General features: G+C 39.9%; 1 protein-coding gene across 2 annotated transcripts in view; it reads left to right on the plus strand.

Annotated features, from left to right (window-relative positions):
* Positions 1-618: 618 nt before the first annotated feature.
* Positions 619-21,511, plus strand: part of STYX (serine/threonine/tyrosine interacting protein) — a 44,812-nt gene continuing 23,919 nt past the window's right edge. The window contains exons 1-5 of one of the 2 annotated variants that reach the window (XM_034937564.3): positions 619-748; positions 998-1,070; positions 15,374-15,406; positions 16,947-17,000; positions 21,204-21,301. In XM_034937564.3, coding sequence (XP_034793455.1) covers positions 1,014-1,070; positions 15,374-15,406; positions 16,947-17,000; positions 21,204-21,301 — 242 coding nt within the window. In that variant the 5' untranslated portion in view covers positions 619-748; positions 998-1,013. Of the gene's footprint in view, positions 749-997; positions 1,071-4,633; positions 4,703-15,373; positions 15,407-16,946; positions 17,001-21,203; positions 21,302-21,511 lie in introns of those variants that run through there. The other variant, XM_055097586.2, reaches the window with a different exon arrangement.

Consider the following 21,511-nt stretch of genomic DNA (forward strand, 5'->3'; position numbering starts at 1 on the left):
ATCTGGTTTATTATTTTTATTTCAAAATATAATAATGGAAGAAATTTTACAGTATTATATACAATTTACTGAGTCAGCTATCAGTTCCTTTTTCTGATTTTTTTCTAGTTGCCATTCTTGATATTTTCTAGGTAATCTAAACTGAGTTGTATTTTCAAGTACTCTTAAAATACTTTTAAAAATTTTAAATTGAGCCGTTTAATTCTTTGCTTAAAGGTGATGGGTATTTTATTTTCTGTATGGCACCACGTGATTTTAAATTGAACTCTTCATTTATTAGTCATTTGGTTATAAACTCAGCATAGATTGCGCAGAATTTTGAGAGGGGAGAAACTATAGCTTTCCTTTCGGATGCCACTGGTGGGTAGCCTGTTTTGCCTGTTTGTTCTTATGTTAAAGAAGGGCTCTACGTCCTGTCTGGAAAGGGCGGAGCTGGCTCGGACCGCCCCACTGCCTTTCCCAGGACCTTCACTCGTCCTGTCCCACCGCAGCCCCGCCTCCTCCACGCCGGGTGAGCTGTGGCCTAGCAGCATCCGAGGCTCCGCCCCCCCCACCCCCCCAGCGTCTGCGCTCTAGCGAAGGGGCGGAGCAGGGCGGTGGCGCGCTGACACCTGGCGGCGGCGGAGGGCGGGCAGAAGGCGAGCGTGGGCTGGGATTGGCTGAGGCGACGTGGGTGGAGGGGGCGGGAAGGAGGCGGGGAGACGGTTGTCGGGCTGGTTCCTGTGCTGGATCCTGGGCGGCCTGAGGGGTACGGAGACTCCGGGGGGAGGGAGACGGCAGCGGCATGGCGGCCGGGTGTAAGACGCCCGACCCTCCTCTTCCCTGTCTTCGCCGCCGCCGCTGCTGGAGTCACTGGGACCCTCTAGTCTGCGTGTGTTAGTTGTAATCCCGCCGCCCTCCTGTCAGCCCTCCGCTCCGCCGGCCCTCCTTCCTTCCGCCGCCGCAGCCAGCCCGAGGGTCGGCCGGCTGTGTAACACTCTCCCACCCCACCCACCAGCCCGCGGGCCAGCACCATGGAGGACGTGAAGCTGGAGTTCCCTTCCCTTCCACAGTGCAAGGAAGACGCCGAGGTGAGTCGCTCCCGTGGCTGCCACGCACAGGCCTCTCCCTGTGGCTCCGGCCGAGGGGCGACCCCAGTCCCCAACCGTCTTAGCCGCCACCTGTACGGGCGCCCTGCCTCCTAAGGGCGTCCCGGGACCTCTGAAGCCGAGCGGTCGGCTCCAATCCCCACTGAGTTCCTCGTTCTCTCCAGACCCCGCGGAGGGGCAGCGTCTGGTGTACTTACATTTGAGAAGAGGAAAAGCAATCCCTTAGTCCCTAGGCTTGGCATCCAGGACTGACCTGGAGTAAGGTTCCTCTTTTATTGTCAAAGTAACAAGACAGCGAAGTTGGTTTAGTCTCCTTTTGAGGAATATCTGTGGTGTAAACGATTCACTTGTGGGACACATGGCCCCACATGTGAAATAGACTCGGCGCCTGAAGTTTGGAAGCGCGCCTTCAAAAAAACTTTCCCAAAGTATTTTGTTTGTTTTTAGACAAAGCTATGACCCGCACAATAAAGTGTGTCAAAGCTAGCTCATCTTAATCTGAGAACTCTTAATCAGAAATCTTGACCTTTGGAGGAAAATTAATATTGAAAGTAAAATACTATATACCTTTTCTCCTGGTTTCTAATTTGTGGCTATTTTTACTCCAACTTAGATCCCTGCCTGCTGTTTCTACTCGGATTTTTTTTTCATCTGTTGCTAGTTTAACATTTTACGGCATTGCAGACTACTAAATTAGAATTTTCTGGAGGCTAAATTAACAAGACGAAGATACTCAGCTATACTTTAGTAGGATTAAGAAAGAAAATCTAACATCGCTAGTTAAAAATACCTTTAAAGTAGTTGGGAAAAATAAAGCCCTATTTTTAGGAGACCATTCAATTTATTCCGAATATTTATTCTATTGAATATCTTCATTGGAGGTTCACTTTTTTTTTTTTTTGAGACGGAGTCTTGCTCTGTCGCCAGGCTGGAGTGCAATGTGGCGCGATCTCCGCTCACTGCAACCTCCGCCTTCCGGGTTCAAGCGATTCTCCTGCCTCAGCCTCCTGAGTAGCTGAACTACAGGCGCGCACCACCACGCCCAGCTAATTTTTGTGTTTTTAGGGGAGACGGGTTTCACCATTTTGGCCAGGGTGGTCTCGATCTCCTGACCTTGTGATCCGCCCGACTCGGCCTCCCAAAGTGCTGAAATTGCAGGTATGAGCCACCGCGCCCGGCCTAGGTTCACATTTTTGTTTGGAGGGCTCTCTTGTGGTATTGATGCTTGACAATTACATTTGTTTTAAGAGTAGAGACTTTGTGACTATCACTGTTGCAAAATGTAGTGCAGTGGTGTGATCTCGGTTCACTGCAGTCTCGAACTCCCATGCTCAAGCCATCCTTTCACCTCAGCCTCTGGAGTAGCTGGGACCATGCCGGGCTAATTTTTCTTTTTTTTTTTGTAGCGATGGGGTTTTTCTCCAGGCTGGTCTCGAACTCTTGGCCTCAAGATCCTCCCGCCTTGTCCTCCGAAAGTGTTGGGATTACAGGTGTGAGCCACTGCACCTGGCCCAAGAATATACTCATGGTTTTTTTGTGTTTTTTTTTTTTTACACAGAGTTTCACTCTTGTTGCCCCAGGCTGGAGTGCAGTGGCGCTGTCTCAGCCCACCGCAGCCTCTGCCTCGGGTCCCGGTTCAAACAGTTCTCCTGCCTAAGCCTCCTGAGTAGCTGGGGATTACAGGCGCGCACCACCACGCCCAGCTTTTTTTTTTTTTTTTTTTTGAGACAGAGTCTCACTCTGTCGTCCAGGCTGGAATGATCTTGCAGTGGTGCGATCTGGGCTCACTGCAAGCTGTGCCTCCCGTGTTCACGCCATTCTCCCGCCTCAGCCTCCCGAGTAGCTGGGACTGCAGGCACCCGCTACCACACCGGGCTAATTTTTTTGTATTTTTAGTAGAGACGGGGTTTCACCATGTTGGCCAGGATGGTCTCAAACTCCTGACCTTGTGATCCGCCTGGCTTGGCCTCCCAAAGTGCAGGGATTACAGGCGTGAGCTACCGCGCCCGGCCAATATACTCTTAGAAAACAGGAGGTCATATTTAGGCTAGTTATAAAAATGAATTTATACTTAACATACAATAATGTGAATGAAGAGTATGCTTTTATTTATTTATTTATTTTTTTGAGACGGAGTTTCACTCTTGTTGCCCAGGCTGGAATGCAGTGGCGCGATCTCCGCTCACTGCAACCTCCGCCTCCCACGTTCAAAAGATTCTCCTGCCTCAATCGCCTGAGTAGCTGGGATTACAGGCGCCCGCCACCACGCCCGTCTAATTTTTGTACTTTTAGTAGAGACGGGGTTTCACCATGTTGGCCCTGCTGGTCTGGAACGCCAGACCTCAAGTGATCCGCCTGCCTCGGCCTCCCAAAGTGCTGGGATTACAGGCTTGAGCCACCGCGAAGGAGTATGCTTTCATATCCTCAAAATGATTCAGTAATTTCAGCACTTAACTGCAAGCAACCTTAAAAATAATGTAGAGGAGTCCCACATTCCAGGTGAAGAAATTGTACCTTACTGAAAATAAGTGATGTGCCAAATTAACAACACAGTAGCACAAGACACAGAAGGACCTCGGCCTCCTAATTCATTGTTCTTTTTAATACACTTCAATTCTTCCCTGCCCTAATCTTAAAAATTCTAGTTTAAAAATTTCCCGGACTTTGCATTTAATCTGTTACTGTGTATATCATTATATATGCCTTATTCCTGCAAAACTGATAAATTCTTGCTGGGAATATATACCTGTCTTTTCTGTGTGGGACTTGAAAACACACTTTTTTTTATGCTACCAGATGTGTGGGGGTTTTTCCATACCAAGCAGTTTTCCAGCAGGCATGAACTGAATGTCCCATAATTCAATTCTGACACATATGTACCTGAAGTTAGTCAGATCCCACAGGTTAATGGCTCAGTCCCTCAAGGCTGCCCCCAACCTCAGATGGTAATCACAAGTAGTAGGTTGTCACCTATACACTCCTGACTGACTGTAAATCAGGGTTCCCGTTACTCCCTCCTTGGTTCAGTTAACTTGCTAGAGTGACTTACAGGACTCAGGGAAGTACATTTACGGGTTTATTATAAAGGATACTACAAAAGATCAGTGAACAGCCAGTAGGAAGAGATGAATAGGGCAAGGTATGGGGGAAGGGGCACACCACCATCCCAGTGTCACCAGTAGAGTCATGATTGCAAGCTGTCCAGGTTCTTGGCGTTTTGAACAAAGAATTGGACAAAACTCCAAGCAAAGAAAGAATGAAGCAACAAAAGAACAAAAGCAGGGATTTATTGAAAACAAAAGTACACTCCACAGTGTGGGAGCTGCCCTAGCAGCACTCCCCCCCGACCCCCGCTGCTTTACCGAATCTTCTTAGGTCCAAATACCCCCTAGAAGTTTCCCATTGGCCATTCCATGCTCACCTCATGTAAATGAAGAGGTGGCTTGCAATTGGTCTGATTGGTTGCCAGACCCACCCCCCCATCAGTCCGCTTGGTTGTGGACAGCGACCATTCAGTGGCTACAGTGAAGTTACAAAGTTGCAAACGAAGATTCCACCCGCAATCAGTCTGATTTGTTGAGGACAGCTAATTTCCCGTCTACTGTGCAGAAAAGGTAGGTGGTTTGCAACGGGAGTAGCCTCTGGTCCTTTTGTTACTTAGGCGTGGAAAGTTAGGGTTTTCCCTTCAAGTTAGTTCTGGGAAGTCGGGGTGAAACAGCCTTAGATTCCCTGCCTCCAGACCCTATTCACCTGCCTCACTAGCACCTCCAGTGTTTTCATCCAGAAGCTCAACAAATCTTATTCAACGGTTTTTATAGAACTTCATCTCCATCCCCTCCCATAGAGGTGTGTGTGTGTGAGGCTGAGAGTTCAACCCTCTTGTCACATGGTCTTTCTGGTGACTGGCCCCACCCTAAATCACTTAATTAGCATAATCAGGTTTGATCAAAAATAGTGGCTCATAAATAACCAAAGACACTCCTATTAGAAAATTCCAAGAGTTTTAGGAGGACTGTGACAGGAACTGGAGAGAAAGACCATGTATTTCATATTATATCACAGGGACAGAGGTAATGGTTAAAGCTAGTGGATAATGATGCAAGTATTGTCTGCTGAAAGCCAATTCGTTCCGTATTTCTTAATATTGCATGTTTGGTATCTTTTGGTTGCAAGCAACAAAAACGAATTTAAGAGAAAGAAGAAGTAATTAAATCCGGCCGGGCGCGGTGGCTCACGCCTGTAATCCCAGCACTTTGGGAGGCCGAGGCGGACGGATCACGAAGTCAGGAGATCAAGACCATCCTGGCTAACACGGTAAAACCCCGTCTCTACTTAAAAAAAAATTAGCCAGGTATGGTGGCAGGCGCCTGTAGTCCCAGCTACTTGGGAGGCTGAGGTAGGAGAATGGCATGAACCCGGGAGGCGGAGCTTGCAGTGAGCCGAGATCTAGCCACTGCACTCCAGCCTGGGAGACAGAGCGAGACTCCATCTCAAAAAAAAAAAAAGTAATTAAATCCAGAAGGGTAGTGGTGCAGCTAGTTTCAAGGATTTGACCAAACCCAGGTATTATAAAGCATCAGAACTGCCTTTGTCTCTCATGAGTTCTTATCTCTACTTTCTCTCAGAGTCTCTGCTTTCTCTCTGGCTTCTCCAGGATGTGAAGCTTGGCCATCTGGGGTCACACCTTTATGAGCTTGGTTATTGAGGAATAAAACTGAACACTTCCAGCTTCTGTGTTTGAAATCTAGAGGAATTGCCCAATTTAGTTCATGTTCCCACACTTTGGATCAGTCACTGTAGCCAGGAAAGGGCAGATACAATGAGGGGCCCCATCTAGGTCATATCCCTAATTCCTTGGCTAGAGGAGTGAAGTTTATTGTTGGTAGCCCTCCCACCAAAACCATAGGAACATTTCCACAGGTAGAGGGTACTTTCTGGGCTGATAAAACTATACATAGGGGCCACATAAATAAACTATTAAATAGGAGCATATAGTTATTCATAATAAACTGACTAATAAGCACTGTTAATTTTCTAATCTCCAGTGAGATAATGTAAAGTGTCAAATGGTCTTAAGTAGTTAGAGTGATCAGCCAGCATTTTTTTCTTTGACACAGGGAGCACTACCTGGAAATCCAAATTACAGACCAAATTTAATAAAAACGGAATTCAAGCAGAGAGTTCAGGGAATGCTTTTAATGTTAATGTGATCAAGCTATGATAGGTTGATGATTCTGTCACCTCTACAAGAATATTACTTTCACGTTTCTTGAAATATTGGTATTCTTTGTATAGGACAGTGCTAACAAAAATTTAGATCAGTCAGTTTGTGAAAAGATTACTTTTTTTGTTTAAAACTTTTTCATGAATTTCCATTGTTTTGAAGATGAAATTTAAACCCTTGACATTATTTCCAGGGTCCCATATGGTCTGACATCTGCATACCTCTCTAACCTCATTATGAGCTACTCTTCTTGCTCCTTTCTCTGTAAGCCCTAGCCATATTTATCTTCTCTCAGTTCCTGGAATGCTTTAATTTCCACCCCCCGCCTTCAGAGCCTTTATGTTTGCTATTTTCCCCTGCCTTGGCTGCCAGCACCTTCCTTACCCTCACCTAATTAACTGCTTACCCTTGGGTTAGATCCCACTTTAGGCAACATTTCTTCAGAGAAGCTTTTCCTGTTTGCCAGTTTCTCTAACTCCTTTCCTCATCCTCTAGACTGGTTCAATTCCCCAGCTACTATGGCACTTGGTACTTTAATACTTACCTTTGTAACACTTAACAATTTTTGGTCATTGTCTATTTTCCATTTAGACTGAACCTTTCATAAGAGAGCTTAGATATTAGGAAGAAGGAGTAGCTGATAGTACCAATTTTTAAGCAAATTGGTTGTAGCTGGGGCTATTGGTTTTATAATTTAAAAGTTAATGTTTTATCTTCTCTTCTGATAGAAAATGAAATATTTATTTCCATTGCAGTTTAGCAACTTTCCATGTTTCCCTTTCCATTTTTCTTGTGAATCCCGTAGTACAGGATCACAGATAGGAATTATTTAACATACATGGCTGAGGATTCCTTTTCTAGCTCCTTTATTTAGAATGGTGCTTTTTAACCCTTACTGTAGAGTAAGGAATTTTTTTAAAAATACTGATGCCTGGACCCTACCAGCACCTATTGTAGCTTAATTTATCTGAATGAAGCTAGATTATTCTAATGTGCAGTCAGGTTTAAAAATTGCTGGTTTAGAAAATATCTTACTTGAGTACTCTTCTGCCCCTCCAGTCCCTGCCCACCTTCTCTTTTTATTTGAGTGAAACATTTTCTTTTCTCCTTTGATTTAAGCAAAGCTCAAGCTTGGTGTGGGAATGAAAGGAAAAGGACTTTGGAGGGATTTACCTATTTTTTTTAGGAGAGAAAGTGCAATACTAACTTTTCTGTTTTGTGGAATGTCCCAGTGCAAGTCTAGTATTCTGATGTTTTTTTTCTTCCCCAAACTGTTGCCCCCCACCTCCAGCCTATGTACAATTTGTGTTTTATTTTAGTATTGTGTATATAGGATTCAGCACTATCCTCAAACGTATGAACATATCCCCTGTGGATAAGGGGGGACTACTGTATTTGTAAAAGTTCATATTTCATATTTCAATGCATATAAGAATTATTTTATCTAATGGTTACAGTCTATATCCTTCATTGATGTGTTTATTTGAGGGTCTTTGAACATTTTTGTAACTTTTCTCTATCCAAATGCAGTTTTATAGATCATTTTTATGGGAAGGAAGGAGATAATTCTGAAGGATGTTTTAACATGTGGTACCTTCTACCTCATGTTGATTGAAAGATTTTCACTTGTGAATTAATTTGTCTCAGAATCATGGTGTTTCACAATAGAGGGTTATTTTGGTTTATCTGGCTTGCCTTGGTTTGGTTAATGTGGTTGAACTGCTTGGCTACTCATAAGGTTTGGGAAATTGATTTCTACTAATTAATTACAATAGTAGCTTAAAATAGATCATTGCTGGTGATATGGAGATGCCTCCATTAATACCACGGTTTCTAAAATGATAGATTTCAGGAGTAGTGTGAGCAGGCTGAGATTAAGAATTAAGTGTGATAGCGGCAAGACTTGGTTATTAGACGCGTGTTCAGACGGATGTGTGGTAGAAGAAGACTATGAGCATTCAGACTTAAAATCTTGGTTAGTAGGATCCATAGACAGGCAGGGTTTTTTTTTGTTTTTTTGTTTTTTTTTTTTAACAGGTTGGAGTGCAGTGGCAGGATCTCGGCTCACTGCAAGCTCTGCCTCCCGGTTCACGCCATTCTCCTGCCTCAGCCTCCCGAGTAGCTGGGACTACAGGCGCCTGCCACCATCCCGGCTAATTTTTTGTATTTTTAGTAGAGACGTGGTGTCACCATGTTAGCCAGGATGGTCTCGATCTCCTGACCCTGTGATCCACCCGCCTTGGCCTCCCAAAGTGCTGGGATTACAGGCGTGAGCCACTGTGCCCGGCCAACAGGCAGGTTTAAGGTTTGTTCTGTAGGTGGTAATCTGGGTTAGGGCAGCAAAGAAGGTGAATTCTGAGATCAGCATCTGATGATAACACCAGGAATAGTTCCAAATGAACTTTTCTGTGAGAGAAAGCTTTCTAGGTTTCAAAGGATCCATACCTATCGCAGTAATTACTAATGTTCTCTGAAGAAGGTTTCTTATCTGTCCTGTGACTAGGAATAATTTTTCTTTCCCTCCTACTATACAACTTGCTTTTCCCTCTTATAATATCTTCCATATATATATATATATCTCAAGAGAGTCTTTCATGTTGTATTACATATAACCTTATGGAAAGCTCAAAAGTTCTTTGAAGCCTCTTGTTTTGCTAAAAGGTTCAGGTAAATTTTGCATTCTATCCCATATGTGCCTGTTTGTTTTAATATAAAAATTGTTTAAATTAGTAACCAGTGAAAATACTGTTTCTCCCTGAAGAATTTTTTTGATAAAATTGATACTTCAGTGGCTTTGAGTGTCTTTTGGCATATTGCCAAATGAAGGTGTTGAGGAAATGCCACTCCAAAATATGACACCTTGATATATTGATTACTTTAAGTTGGAAACACTTGCAAAGTAGCAAATGCAAAGAAAGACTTTCTCTGAACTCCTGTTACCTACATAAGGACAGATCCTCCAAAAGAAGCTCAATTTGCTCCTAGGGAGTTTGATCAACCAGGGAAGATTTTCTCTTATCACTGGAGAGGAGAGTAAAAGTCAGCACCACACCCAGACAAACTGACACAAAGTATCATCTATTATTATTCTAAGGGCCCATTTATCTTTCTCCAGAATTGTTCTTCTAAATTGCCTGTATACCTCTACCCCCATGCTATATAAAGGGTATATAAACTCCTAAATATCACTTTTTTTTTTTGTATACACTTTTCTTTCCTGTGATACCCCCATGCACATAATAAATTTGTATACCTTTTCTCCGTTTAGTTTATTTCATAGACTGGTTTTAAATATCATGGATTTTGTTTGTTTGTTTTTGGTATACACTTTTAAAAAATATCACTGGTTTTTTTTTTTTTTGGTATACACTTTTCTTTCCTGTGATACTCCCATACACATAATAAATTTGTATACATTTTCTCCATTTAGTTTATTTCATAGACTGTTATCGAATCCTGATGGTAGAGGGAAAGTCTTCCTTGCCTTACACAGGTATTTCCCAGAATATATGTACACCATTCCTTGATATGTGTTGCCCTGTTTTTTTTTCTTTAATTACACAAAATTTAGTGATTTCACTTTAGATAAATTCAAAAGTACACATTTCTTTAATTGATTTTCTTCTTTCTCACAGCTCTGACAAGTTGCTTCAGGAAGATAAGGCTGGCTGTTAGACTACTTGAGAATCTTTTAAAAAGAAAAAAGTCAATAACATTTAGTGCAGTAGATCTCTGAAATGCATCTATTTTGTGCTTATTCTGTGTCAGGCACTGTGCTTATCATTAGGGGTACCATGACTAAAAAGAGTATTTGGCCTAAAGTCTTTAAAAACTGTTTTCTTTTTCCTTTCTTTCTTTTTTTTTTTTTCGTTGAGATAGGGTCTGTCTCTGTTGCCCAGGCTGGAGTGCAATGGCACCATGATGACTCACTGCAGCCTCGACCTCCCAAGCCCGAGTGATCTTCCTGCCTCAGCCTCCCAAGTAGCTAGGACCTCAGTCATGCACCACCACCGCACCTGGCTAATTTTTTAATTTTTGTAGAGATGAGGTCTCCCTATATTGCCCAGGCTGGTCTTGAACTCGGGGTCAAGCCATCCTCCTGCCCCAGCCTTCCAAAGGGCTGGGATTGCAGGTGTGAGCTACCATACCTGGCTAAAAAACTCATATATAAAAAGATTACCATAACACATTGGTAAGTTAAAGAATCTAGGCTGGGCGCGGTGGCTTATGCCTGTAATCCCAGCACTTTGAGAGGCCGAGGCAGGTGGATCATGAGGTCAGGAGTTCAAGACCAACCTGGCCAAGATGGTGAAACCCCATCTCTACTAAAAATACAAAAATTAGCCAGGTTTGTTGGTGGGCGCTTGTAATCCCAGCTACTCAGGAGGCTGAGGCAGATAATTGCTTGAACCTGGGAAGCGGAGGTTGCAGTGAGCCGAGATCGTGCCACTGCATTGCACTCCAGCCTAGGCAACAGAGCGAGACTCCGTCTCAAAAAAAAAAAAAAAGTATCTAGTAAACAATTACATTTCCCTCATTGCTGTCTTAGAAATTACATGCTTTATTTCTATTCTGTTAATATCCATAAATTAGTCATTATTTTATGCAGCCAATATTTGTTTAATTGTAACTATATGTTTGCCGTAAAGTTCATTCTTACATTGAAAGACTGTATAGTATATTGATTCAGAGAATGAACTCTGGGTTCAGACTATCTGGATCCAAAATCAAGTTACTTAGGTTCTTTATGACTAAAATAGACAGTGATAGTATCCCTTCTTCAAAGAACATCTTAACTTTTTTTCTTTAAAGATATTTTTCCGAGCATATATTCTTAAGTAACAGTTGTTTTTGTCCTGCCACTATGAATGAATTATTCGTGTCCTCTGGCTTCTGTTCATGCAATTGAGAAGTCAGTGTCCATCTGATTGTCCTTCCTTTGTGTATAATCTGTCTTTTGTCTAGTTGATCTTTTTTAATAAAGGTAAAATTTATATAGTGTAATGTACAAATAGTAAGTGTGCAGTTCATTGAGTTTTGATAAACATACACTAATCCACCCCATCAAGATACAAGAACATTCTATTAGCATAGAAGGTTACATCTATTTCCAGGCATTTCCTCTCCCATTCCACAATAGGAAACCAGATTTCTATCAACATAGATTAGTTTTCCTTGCTCTTGAACTTGATACAAATGGAATCATGCAAATGGACTCTTTTGTGTGTGGCTTTCTTCACTGAGCATAATGTCAATGAAATTCATCCATGTTGTTGTGTTTATGAGTACTTCATAGACTTTTATCCCTGAGTACTACTATTCCTTTGTATGAAGAGACCATAGACATTTGAGTTCTTTGAGACTACAATAAATAAAGCTGCTATAAATATTCATGTACAAGTCTGTGTGGATATATGTTTATATATATATATATATATATTTTTTTTTTTTTGGTAAAGCCTAGGAGTGGAATGGCTAGATATTATAATAGGGTAGGTGTATGTTTACCATTTCATTTTACATTCCCACCAGCAATGTGTGAGGGTCCCAGTTGCTCCACATCATCACCAGCATTTGGTGTTGTCAATTTTTTTAACTTTAACCATTCTAATGGTATGTAATGATATCTTTTGATTTTACTTTTGAGTTTCGTGTGTGTGTGTATGAGAGATGGAGTCTCACTCTGTCACCCAGGCTGGAGTGCAGTGGTGCAATCTCGGCTCACTGCAGCTTCCGCCTCCCAGATTCAAGCAACTCTCCTGCCTCAGCCTCCCGGGTAGCTGGGACTACAGGCGTGCCACCTCCATGCCTGGCTAAGTTTTATATTTTTAGTAGAAACAGGGTTTCACCATGTTGCCCAAGCTGGTCTCAAACTTCTGAGCTCAAGTGATCCGCCTACCTCAGTCTCCCAAAGTACTTGGTAATTTACAGGTGTAAGCCACCGCACCTGGCCTATTCACTGATTTTTAATTTCAATTATACTTCTTATTTCTACATATTCTGTGTTTTTTAAAATCAATTTCTTAGTCTGGTCATATTTTGATACTCTAATTTCTTTAATTTTTTTATATTTTTCGTTATTGCTTATAATATTTGCAGTTTTGTAAGTGTAACTCAGTTGTTTCCGCTTCCTGTGGTGGCTCATTTCCTGTTTTTAAATTAGTTTTTGATTGTGAGCTTGTTGGGACTTTATCTGTGTGAATTATTTCTGATCTAGGTTTAAGGTGTGTTTTTCTAGAGAATATGCATTTGCTTCTTCCAGGAATCCAGGGATGCAATCTACCCAGGACCACTTACATTAAATTCTCACTTGGCCTCACAAAAGTAACTGAATTCTAACCCCAAACTTGAGTGGATGCCAGATTGTGGTTAGGAAGACCCCACTCCACCACTACCAATACCTACCCAGAGCCAAAGCTAGGAAGGACAAGAGTACTCACTTCTGTGGGATGAGTTGAGTTTTTGTTTTTCTTTCTTTCCCTAGTTTATCTTTCACTGAGGATGTTGCCTTTGGGAGTTCTAGCTTTTTGGTCTTGATCTGAGTTCGACTTTGAGCAGATCATAGACTTTGTCTTATGTTTACAAGTACATTTCCACTTAAAATAAGGCCATAGTGAAGATGTAGAACAACTAGAAGTCCCATACATTGCTGGTGGGAGTGTACAGTGGTTTTACAAAACTTTTGGCAGTATCTAGTAAAGCCAAACATAGGCCTACCCTGTGTCAAAAGACAAAATTACAACAAATTTAGCTTAAAAATCTAACTCGCTTTTATTAGTGGTTCATGAATCAGGCAGTGTGTCATCAAAAGATTTAGAAAAGGCATTTCAGTGTGCTGAGCAGAGGAAGTTGAATTTATAGCCAAAATCTAGCTAAATAAAGCAGAAATGAAACAAAAAGTGGATTGGTCATTTCAAAGTTTCTTTATAGTGTTAAAACACAGGGGACTTCCTTATGCTGGCTCAGGATAACTGGCCTCCTTCTGATTGATTGCTATGAATCTTTTGTTTTTTTTTTTTTGAGATGGAGTTTCACTGATGTTGCCCAGGCTGGAGTGCAATGCCACGATCTCAGCTCACTGCAACCTCCGCTTCCAGGTTCAAGCGATTCTCCTGCCTCAGCCTCCCAAGTAGCTGGGATTACAGGCTCCCGCCACCATGCCTGGCTAATTTTGGTATTTTTAGTAGAGATGGAGTTTCACCATGTTGGCCAGGCTGGTCTCAAACTCCTAACCTCAGGTGATCCACCCGCCTCAGCCTCCCAAAGTGCTGGGATTACAGGTGTGAGCCACCGCGCCCGGCTTTTTGATTTTTTTAAACTGTCATTACTCGGGGTTTATAGTCTACTACTATATTGCTGAGAACAGTTTTCAAGATTAAAAATAAAAATGTTTTCTGTTTCTCTTAGTTAAAAAAAAAAACCTGTCTCTCATTGTAGGATTATTATTCTCTCTTTTCATTATAGATGTATACCATTTCTACCTTCTGTGTTAAAAATACTTTTCTGGGCCGGGGGCAGTAGCTCACTCCCGAAATCCCAGCACTTTGGGAGGCCGAGGCGGGCAGATCACGAGGTCAGGAGATCAAGACCATCTTGGCTAACACGGTGAAACCCCGTCTCTACTAAAAGCACACAAAAAAATTATGGCATGGTGGTGGGTGCCTGTAGTCCCAGCTACTCGGGAGGCTGAGGCAGGAGAATGGTGTGAACCCGGGAGACGGAGCTTGCATTGAGCCGAGATCGCACCACTGCACTCCAACCTGGATGACAGTGCAAGACTCAGTCTCAAAAAAAAAAAAAAAAAAAAAAACTTTTCTGACTTAGAGAATCTGGGTGAAGGGTAAATGGAATTCCTTGTACTATTTTTGCAACTTTTCTATAATCCTAAAATTGTTTCAAAATAAAAGGTTAAAAAAATATTTTCCGGACTACTTCAGAAACCTAATTACTAGTAATAATTCTGAGTTTTAAGCAACCAACTTAGAAACTTTTGGAATACAGTCAACCCACTGACAAATGAGGACTATCTGTACTATAGTATTTTTTTAGACGGGGTCTCAGTCTGTCACCCTAGCTGGAGTGGTGGGGTGATCTCAGCTCATTGCAACCTCTGCCTCCCAGGCTCAAGCGATCTTCCCACCTCAGCCTCCTGTGTAGATGGGATTACAGGCAGGCTCCACCATGCCCAACGAATTTTTTTGTATTTTTAGTAGAGAAGGGGTTTCACCCTGTTTCCCAGGCTGGTCTCAAACTCCTGAGCTCAAGCAATCTGCCTGCCTCGGCATCCCAAAGTGCTGGGATTACAGACATGAGCCACAGAGCCTGGCCTTTTAGTCTATTTCGATTCTTCATTTCAATTCACTATACTTTTCTCTTTTTCTAACTTTTAAAATATTTTTTATCTTTTACCATTGACATTTTGTGTTGTTTTACAGCTTCTTTATATTGGTCTGCATTCCAAAGGCAAAATGAAGTCTCTTATGTTTTGTGATATGTGTTAAAATAATTGAACTAGACAAGAATGTTAGGCCCAAGTGAGATGAAGGAAAGGCTCTTTGATAAGCATTTGGCATTTTAGATCAGAGATGGCAAGTACGTATGACATAGCATTCTTCTTTTATCCATTTCAGATATTATTTGTTGATCAGACACTCTTCTTCCTGTCTTGGACCACACAGTGTTTTAGGTATCTACTGTCAGTTGATTAGAGTTGGCATGAGAAACAAAAAAAATCTATTGGCATCTCTGACTTAGAAGATCAGTTTTGGGAGAATCTTCTGGAATATCTATTCTATTCTTAAGTTTAATGAGTAATTTCATCCATTATATGAAGTAACATAACAATTCTGGAAGCCTAGTTATTTAAAGAATGCTTTAAGCTTTGTTTCTTGTCACTTCAATTTTCAGATGTTTGTGAAACCAAGTCTGCTATTTTAATAAAATGTTCTTAAAGTATAATGTAACTTTAAAAAATCTACGTACTTGTATGTCACATCTTTAGCCTTTAATTGGGTGACTTTTTAAATGTTATCTACTTTTATTCTTATGTTTTCCTTCCCAGGAGTGGACCTACCCTATGAGACGAGAGATGCAGGTATGGCAACATTTTCTTTGTTCAAACCAACCCATGTTATTATCATAATAAGAACCTTAGTTTATAGGATTTGAGACCTGCTGATTTCATGATCTGTAGGTTCATCATTATGTATTTTAAATAATTATTTTAAATATTTAAGGTTAATCTTGGATCTTAAAAAGATGGGAAATTAGAAAGAGGAACGTAGTAATAGGTGTATGTGCTTAATGAGTCACTTTCTCTTGGTTTTTTTTTTTTTTTTTTTTTTGAAACAGAGTTTCGCTCTTGTTGCCCAGGCTGGAGTGCAATGGCACGATCTCGGCTCACCGCAACGTCCACCTCCCGGGTTCAAGTGATTCTCCTGCCTCAGCCTCCCGAGTAGCTGGGATTACAGGCATGCGCCACCACACCCAGCTAATTTTGTATTTTTAGTAGAGACAGGGTTTCTCCTTGTTGGTCAGGCTGGTCTCACACTCCTGACCTCAGGTGATCCACTGACCTCAGGTGATCCACCCACCTTGGCCTCCCAAAGTGCTGGGATTACAGGCATGAGCCACCGTGCCTGGCCAATGAGTCACTTTCTTTTTCCTCACGTGAAAAATTGGATACTTTCTTTGTATTCCTTTTGAAAGCAGTTTGCTTTCTCTGTTTGTCTAGATAAGTTAGGGAGAGTTGTCTGTACAACAAATAAGCATTGTTCATTTTGTGTCCGATTTTTAATCAACTTCCACAATTAAGTCTTCTAGAAGATCAAATTGAATACTTTCAGTTTGGAATGAATTAAACGATAGCTAACCCTCATAGCAGTTCATTTTCTTTTGCATTTCATACCATTTACCGTCAAGTCTGTTTGCCCCAGGATTAAGCAGTATCTTGTTCCTGGGAATCCCATGACTTCTAAAAATCTGTTACTTTTCTCTCTTAATGAAAGTTCACTTTGAAAAAATAGGTGAGTACCTATGAGGCATTTTACTTGGTGTTAGGAGGAATGCAAAGATGACTAAATGTAATTTCTGCCCACAAAAGCCTGGTGGAAGAAATCAGTTTTATATACAAATAATTATGACTTATAGAACTGAACTATAAAGTTACTGTTAGTATCTAGGGTATGATATATCCAGACTGAAAGCTTTCTATATTGAATTTACATAAAATAAATTTGAATTCAACATCTGGAAGGTACATACTTGTTGAAATTTTGTCAACTGGCAAATATTTGAATTTGGAATTTTTATGTTACAGTAATAATTTGCTTCTATTAACTATAGATAATAGTTTTAGGTCAGGCACAGGAGTTCATGTCTGTAATTCCAGCCGTTTGGGACGCTGAGGCAGAAGGATCACTTGAGCCCAGGAGTTCCTTATCAGCCTGGGCAACATAGTGAGACTTCGTCTCTATTTTTTAAAGAAAAAAAAAAGATTAAAAAAATAGATAATAGTTCCAATCTTGTTGTATCTTGTGCTGCTTTTGATTTGGCCAAATAAGGTTTGTCTTATTTATATAGTCTTATAGATTTAAATTGCTGATGGTAAATACCTCAAATTTTTTTATTTCTAGGAAATTTTACCTGGATTGTTCTTAGGCCCATATTCATCTGCTATGAAAAGCAAGGTATGAACTTTGTTAGATTCATCAAGAGAGACTTTTATTAACCAACTTTTCTTGGGTAAGTTTTTTAGTAATAAAGAGTTTTATTTTAGGCAACATCCACAAATACTGTCTGTTAACAGTAATTGTCACTCTGGAGTACCTTCCTCTTTCCCTATTTTACTAGACCAGTAGTTCTCAAGTGTTTCACCACAAATCAGAGTTTTTGTTTTTTCCTCATGAAATTTGTATGTTTGAAAGATTTACCAAATAACTGACCTTTAATAACTTATTTACTCTCTAAAACACTAGACATCTGTAATTGCTAATCATAGCTTCAGAACAATATGAGATATAGTTAAAGCCCAAAATAAGGAATTTCAATGTTTAGTTAAACCTTCCTTATCAAGGGTAAGACTGTGTGTGTTAATTGAAAGTCATTCACCTTAGTTCTGTTTTGCCAGCCAGACTTTAGAGAGCTGGTTGGTATCCCTGCTCTGAAATTTGAAACTTTTTGAGCACCAGTATGTCACTCGAAGGAAATCCTCACTGGAATATTTCGGATTTCGGATTTTTGGATTAGGGATGCTCAATTATAAGTATAATGCAAATAGGCAAAACAAACAAATCCAAACTCTGAAATATTTCTGGTCCCTGGCATTTTAAATAAGGGATATTCAATCCGTATAGATATTCTACATAGTCAAACTTTAATGGACTTACTCAGTTGCAGTTAAAATAGGTAGATCTCATTTTAATAAATATAGCAATGTTCTTGCCACTTCTAAAAGATTCAATGCTACTAATTCTCTTTGAGTTACAACGTGGAACATATCACAGATGTCTTTCCCCAATACTTTGCCTATTCAGAAGTCAGTATACTTAAATTGTGTTTGATATATCCATAATTTAATGTGATGTTCTTAGGAATTTAACCGGTTTTAAAAGGTCATTGATTTTGAAACTGGAAGATTTTTTTTGACAGTTGAGACATGGCTAAGAGTAAACCTGGTCATCTTGATGATTTTTGCTTAGTTGGAAAGATAGGGAGTTAGTAAAAATAAGTACTAGGGAAAGGATAGGGCAGGTAACTATAGACATAGCCGTAATTTATTTTGTAAAAGACAGATGTAAACAAGGTTATTGTCCATATAATTTGCTATTCACCAAGTACTAGTCTTCCAGATGGTTTTGGATAATTAACATTTTTGAAATTCCCACTGTACTTTATAAATATACATACAGTATTTATCACATTAAATTAAAGTATTTGTTTAAAGGTCTATCTCCTCAATGGGAGGCTGAGGCAGGCGGATTACATGAGGCCAGGAGTTCGAGACCAGCCTGGCCAACATGGCAAAACCCCGTCTCTACTAAAAATACAAAAATTAGCTGGTTATGGTGGTACACACCTGTAATCCCAGCTACTCGCGAGGCTGAGGCGCGAGAATTGCTTGAACCTGGGAGGTAGAAGTTGCAGTGAGCCAACATGGCACCACTGTACTCCAGCCTGGTTGACGGAGTGAGACTTTGTCTCAAAATGAAACAAAAACACGCACAAAAAAGGGTCTAGTTCTTCAAAACTTCTTTTCTTGAAATGTCACCATGGTCTTATTAGACAGGAAAAGCCTCTATGGCAGTTTATTTCCCACCCTAGGTAACCATAATATAGCCCATATTTCTTTTCATACCATTATCTAAAAACAACAACAAAAAATAATAATGGAGATAAACCTAAATGGATAAACTCCTTTTTAAACACTCATTTACTGTTATTATTTTGTGGGAGAGGAGTGGGGTCTCGCTCTGTTACCCAGGCTGGAGTACAGTGGCGCACTCTCATAGCTCACTGTAACCTCAAACTCCTGGGCTCAAGCTGTCTTCCCGCCTTAGTCTCCCAAGTAGCCAGGACTACGGGCACACACCACCATGCCTGGCTTAATTCTCAAAGTTTTTGTAGAGATGGAGTCTGGCTATGCTGGCCACATTTACTTAAGTATATCTTTTTATTAAATTCAAATACAGTTTAAATAAAAGGGACAAATTTAGGGCCTTTGTAATTAGTAAACGGTTTGTTTTTGTAAAGTTTTTCTACTGTTTTTAAATGTGAGGTAAGGTCATAATTTGCTTCATATTAGGTTGGTGCAAAAGTAATTGCAGATCTGCCTCTGAAAAGTACAAAATCTATTCGCTGTTACGTTAGGGCTCTATTTTGATAGTTTATTTTTATTTAGTAGTAGTCTATTGGGCCTTCAAAATTTGTTTAAGCATATTTATACATAATTATGTGCATCGTCTTGTACTTTCTCACATTCATAAAGTAGATAGGAAAACTCCATAGGCATCAAGTGTAAACGAAGGACTTAATGTTGAATTTGTTGTGGAAATTGGCACAAATCTCAATATAGAACATTGGTTAATTATTAATCTTACCAAATGCTTATCTCACTTTCCCTAACTCAAGTTATACTCAAGAAATACAAAGATAATTGAATTCTAATCTATGCTGACATAAAACTTGCTGCAGAAATTAACACTTAAAACTTGCAAATTATATTGTCTTAGCCCAGGCTGCTCAAACAAAATACCATAGACAGGGTGGCTTAAACAACAGACGATTATTTGAGTTCTGGAGGCTGGAAAGTCCACAGTCATGGTCCGGCTCTGGTGAGGACCCTCTTGCTGGCTTGCAGATCCCTCCCTTCTTGCTGTATCCTCACATGGCCAAGAGAATGAGTTCTTGCCTCTTCTTACAAGGGTACAATCCTGTCATGGAGGTTTCTACCCTCATGACCTCAGTCTAAAACTGATTATCTTCCAGAGACTCCACCATCACATCTTGGGTGTAAGGATTTCAACATAAGAATTTGAGGTGATGCAAACATTTAGTTCATAACACATATAAATTATTTTTTTTTACTTTGCTTATGAATTATTAGTGCTACTGTTTTGTACTATTTAAAATGCAGAAAATGGGAATTAAATATATAGGATTTAAAACAATGTGTCAAGAAATTCAAGGTTATCTGATTCTCATGCCATCGTGACTTGTTAGTTCATTTATTGAACAGGTAATTATTGAACAACTTAACTAGTTATACATACTTGATACTTAGGTGAATTGTATTATACATTTTACACATACTATGTATCAGTGAACAAATAAAAATCTTTTCTGTCATGGAACTTAATGCTCTAGGTAATAAAATAACATCTATAAACTCACTTAAACTTATCACTAGCAAATGAAAACTTATTATCTGGTAATTTCTAGAATTGTCATGTTAAATTGCTTTAAGTATGGAGCCAAAAGCACTACAGGTTGAGTATCCCTAATCTGAAAAATCTGAAATGCTCCAAAGTGAAACTTTTTGAGTGTCAGCATGACAGCACAAGTGAATTCCACACCTGACCCCATGTAATGGGTTACTGTCAAAATTTTGTTTCATGCACCAAATGACTGTATGAAATTACGTTCAGAGTATATATGGTGTGTGTGAAACATAAATGAATTTTGTGTTTAAACTTGGATACCATCCCCAAGACATCTCAGTATGTATATGCAAATATTTCAAAATCTGAAATCTGAAACACTTCTGGTCCTATCTTGGGACCAGCATCTTAGATAAGGGATACTCAACCTGTATTGAATATAATAAGATGTCATTGAAGTTGCCATTTTTAACTTCAGGAAAATTTTTAAATGGTAAAAGGTTAATTAGATTCTGTGAAGTATGTAAATTAATTCTGACTCTTAAAGTATACAGGGAGAGGCAAGGAGTTGTCTAGAGATTTGGGTTCCAGTACTGCCGTTAACTAGGTCAGTGATGTCCAAGTATTTGGTAATGTAACTGTTTTATGTCTTAGTAGTTCTCTCTAAACAATAAAGATTGCAGTCAATATATATTAACTACCATTTATTAAACACTTGCTGTGTGTCCCAGGTGCTATGCCAAATATCTTACATAAAGGTTCCATCAAGCTCTAAAATTATAGGTATGAAATATCCCTGTTAACCTTTTGAGGACATTAATGTATTAATCTTGAATCATTGAAATATCTTGCTGCCCACTTCAGGTATATTATAAAATTAGCTTTAATTCCCTGGACTTAAGCAGAGATGTGGGTTCTGTGTATTTTCAAACATCTGTGTTATATAGTAAGATGATGTTTGATATTTTAAAATATTTATCTTCCCTGTCCTCCCCCTGCTTTTTTTTTATACAGCTACCTGTACTACAGAAACATGGAATAACCCATATAATATGCATACGACAAAATATTGAAGCAAACTTTATTAAACCAAACTTTCAGCAGTTATTTAGGTAAGAATTATTGCTATGATTTGTAAAACACTTAATGAAGTTTCATTTCAGGTTTTGTACCATCAGTTGTTTCTGTACATATCTAGTTTGTAAAAATGGGTCATATAGTACATAGTTTTTTAAAATAAATTTTACTTAAAATACTTAAATAAATTATGCCCATAATGCAGAATTCTAAAGGTTCAAAAGAGTGTATATTGTCAAGAAGTT

The sequence above is a fragment of the Pan paniscus genome, chromosome 15, assembly GCF_029289425.2.
Source record: "Pan paniscus chromosome 15, NHGRI_mPanPan1-v2.0_pri, whole genome shotgun sequence".
Lineage (NCBI taxonomy): Eukaryota > Metazoa > Chordata > Mammalia > Primates > Hominidae > Pan > Pan paniscus.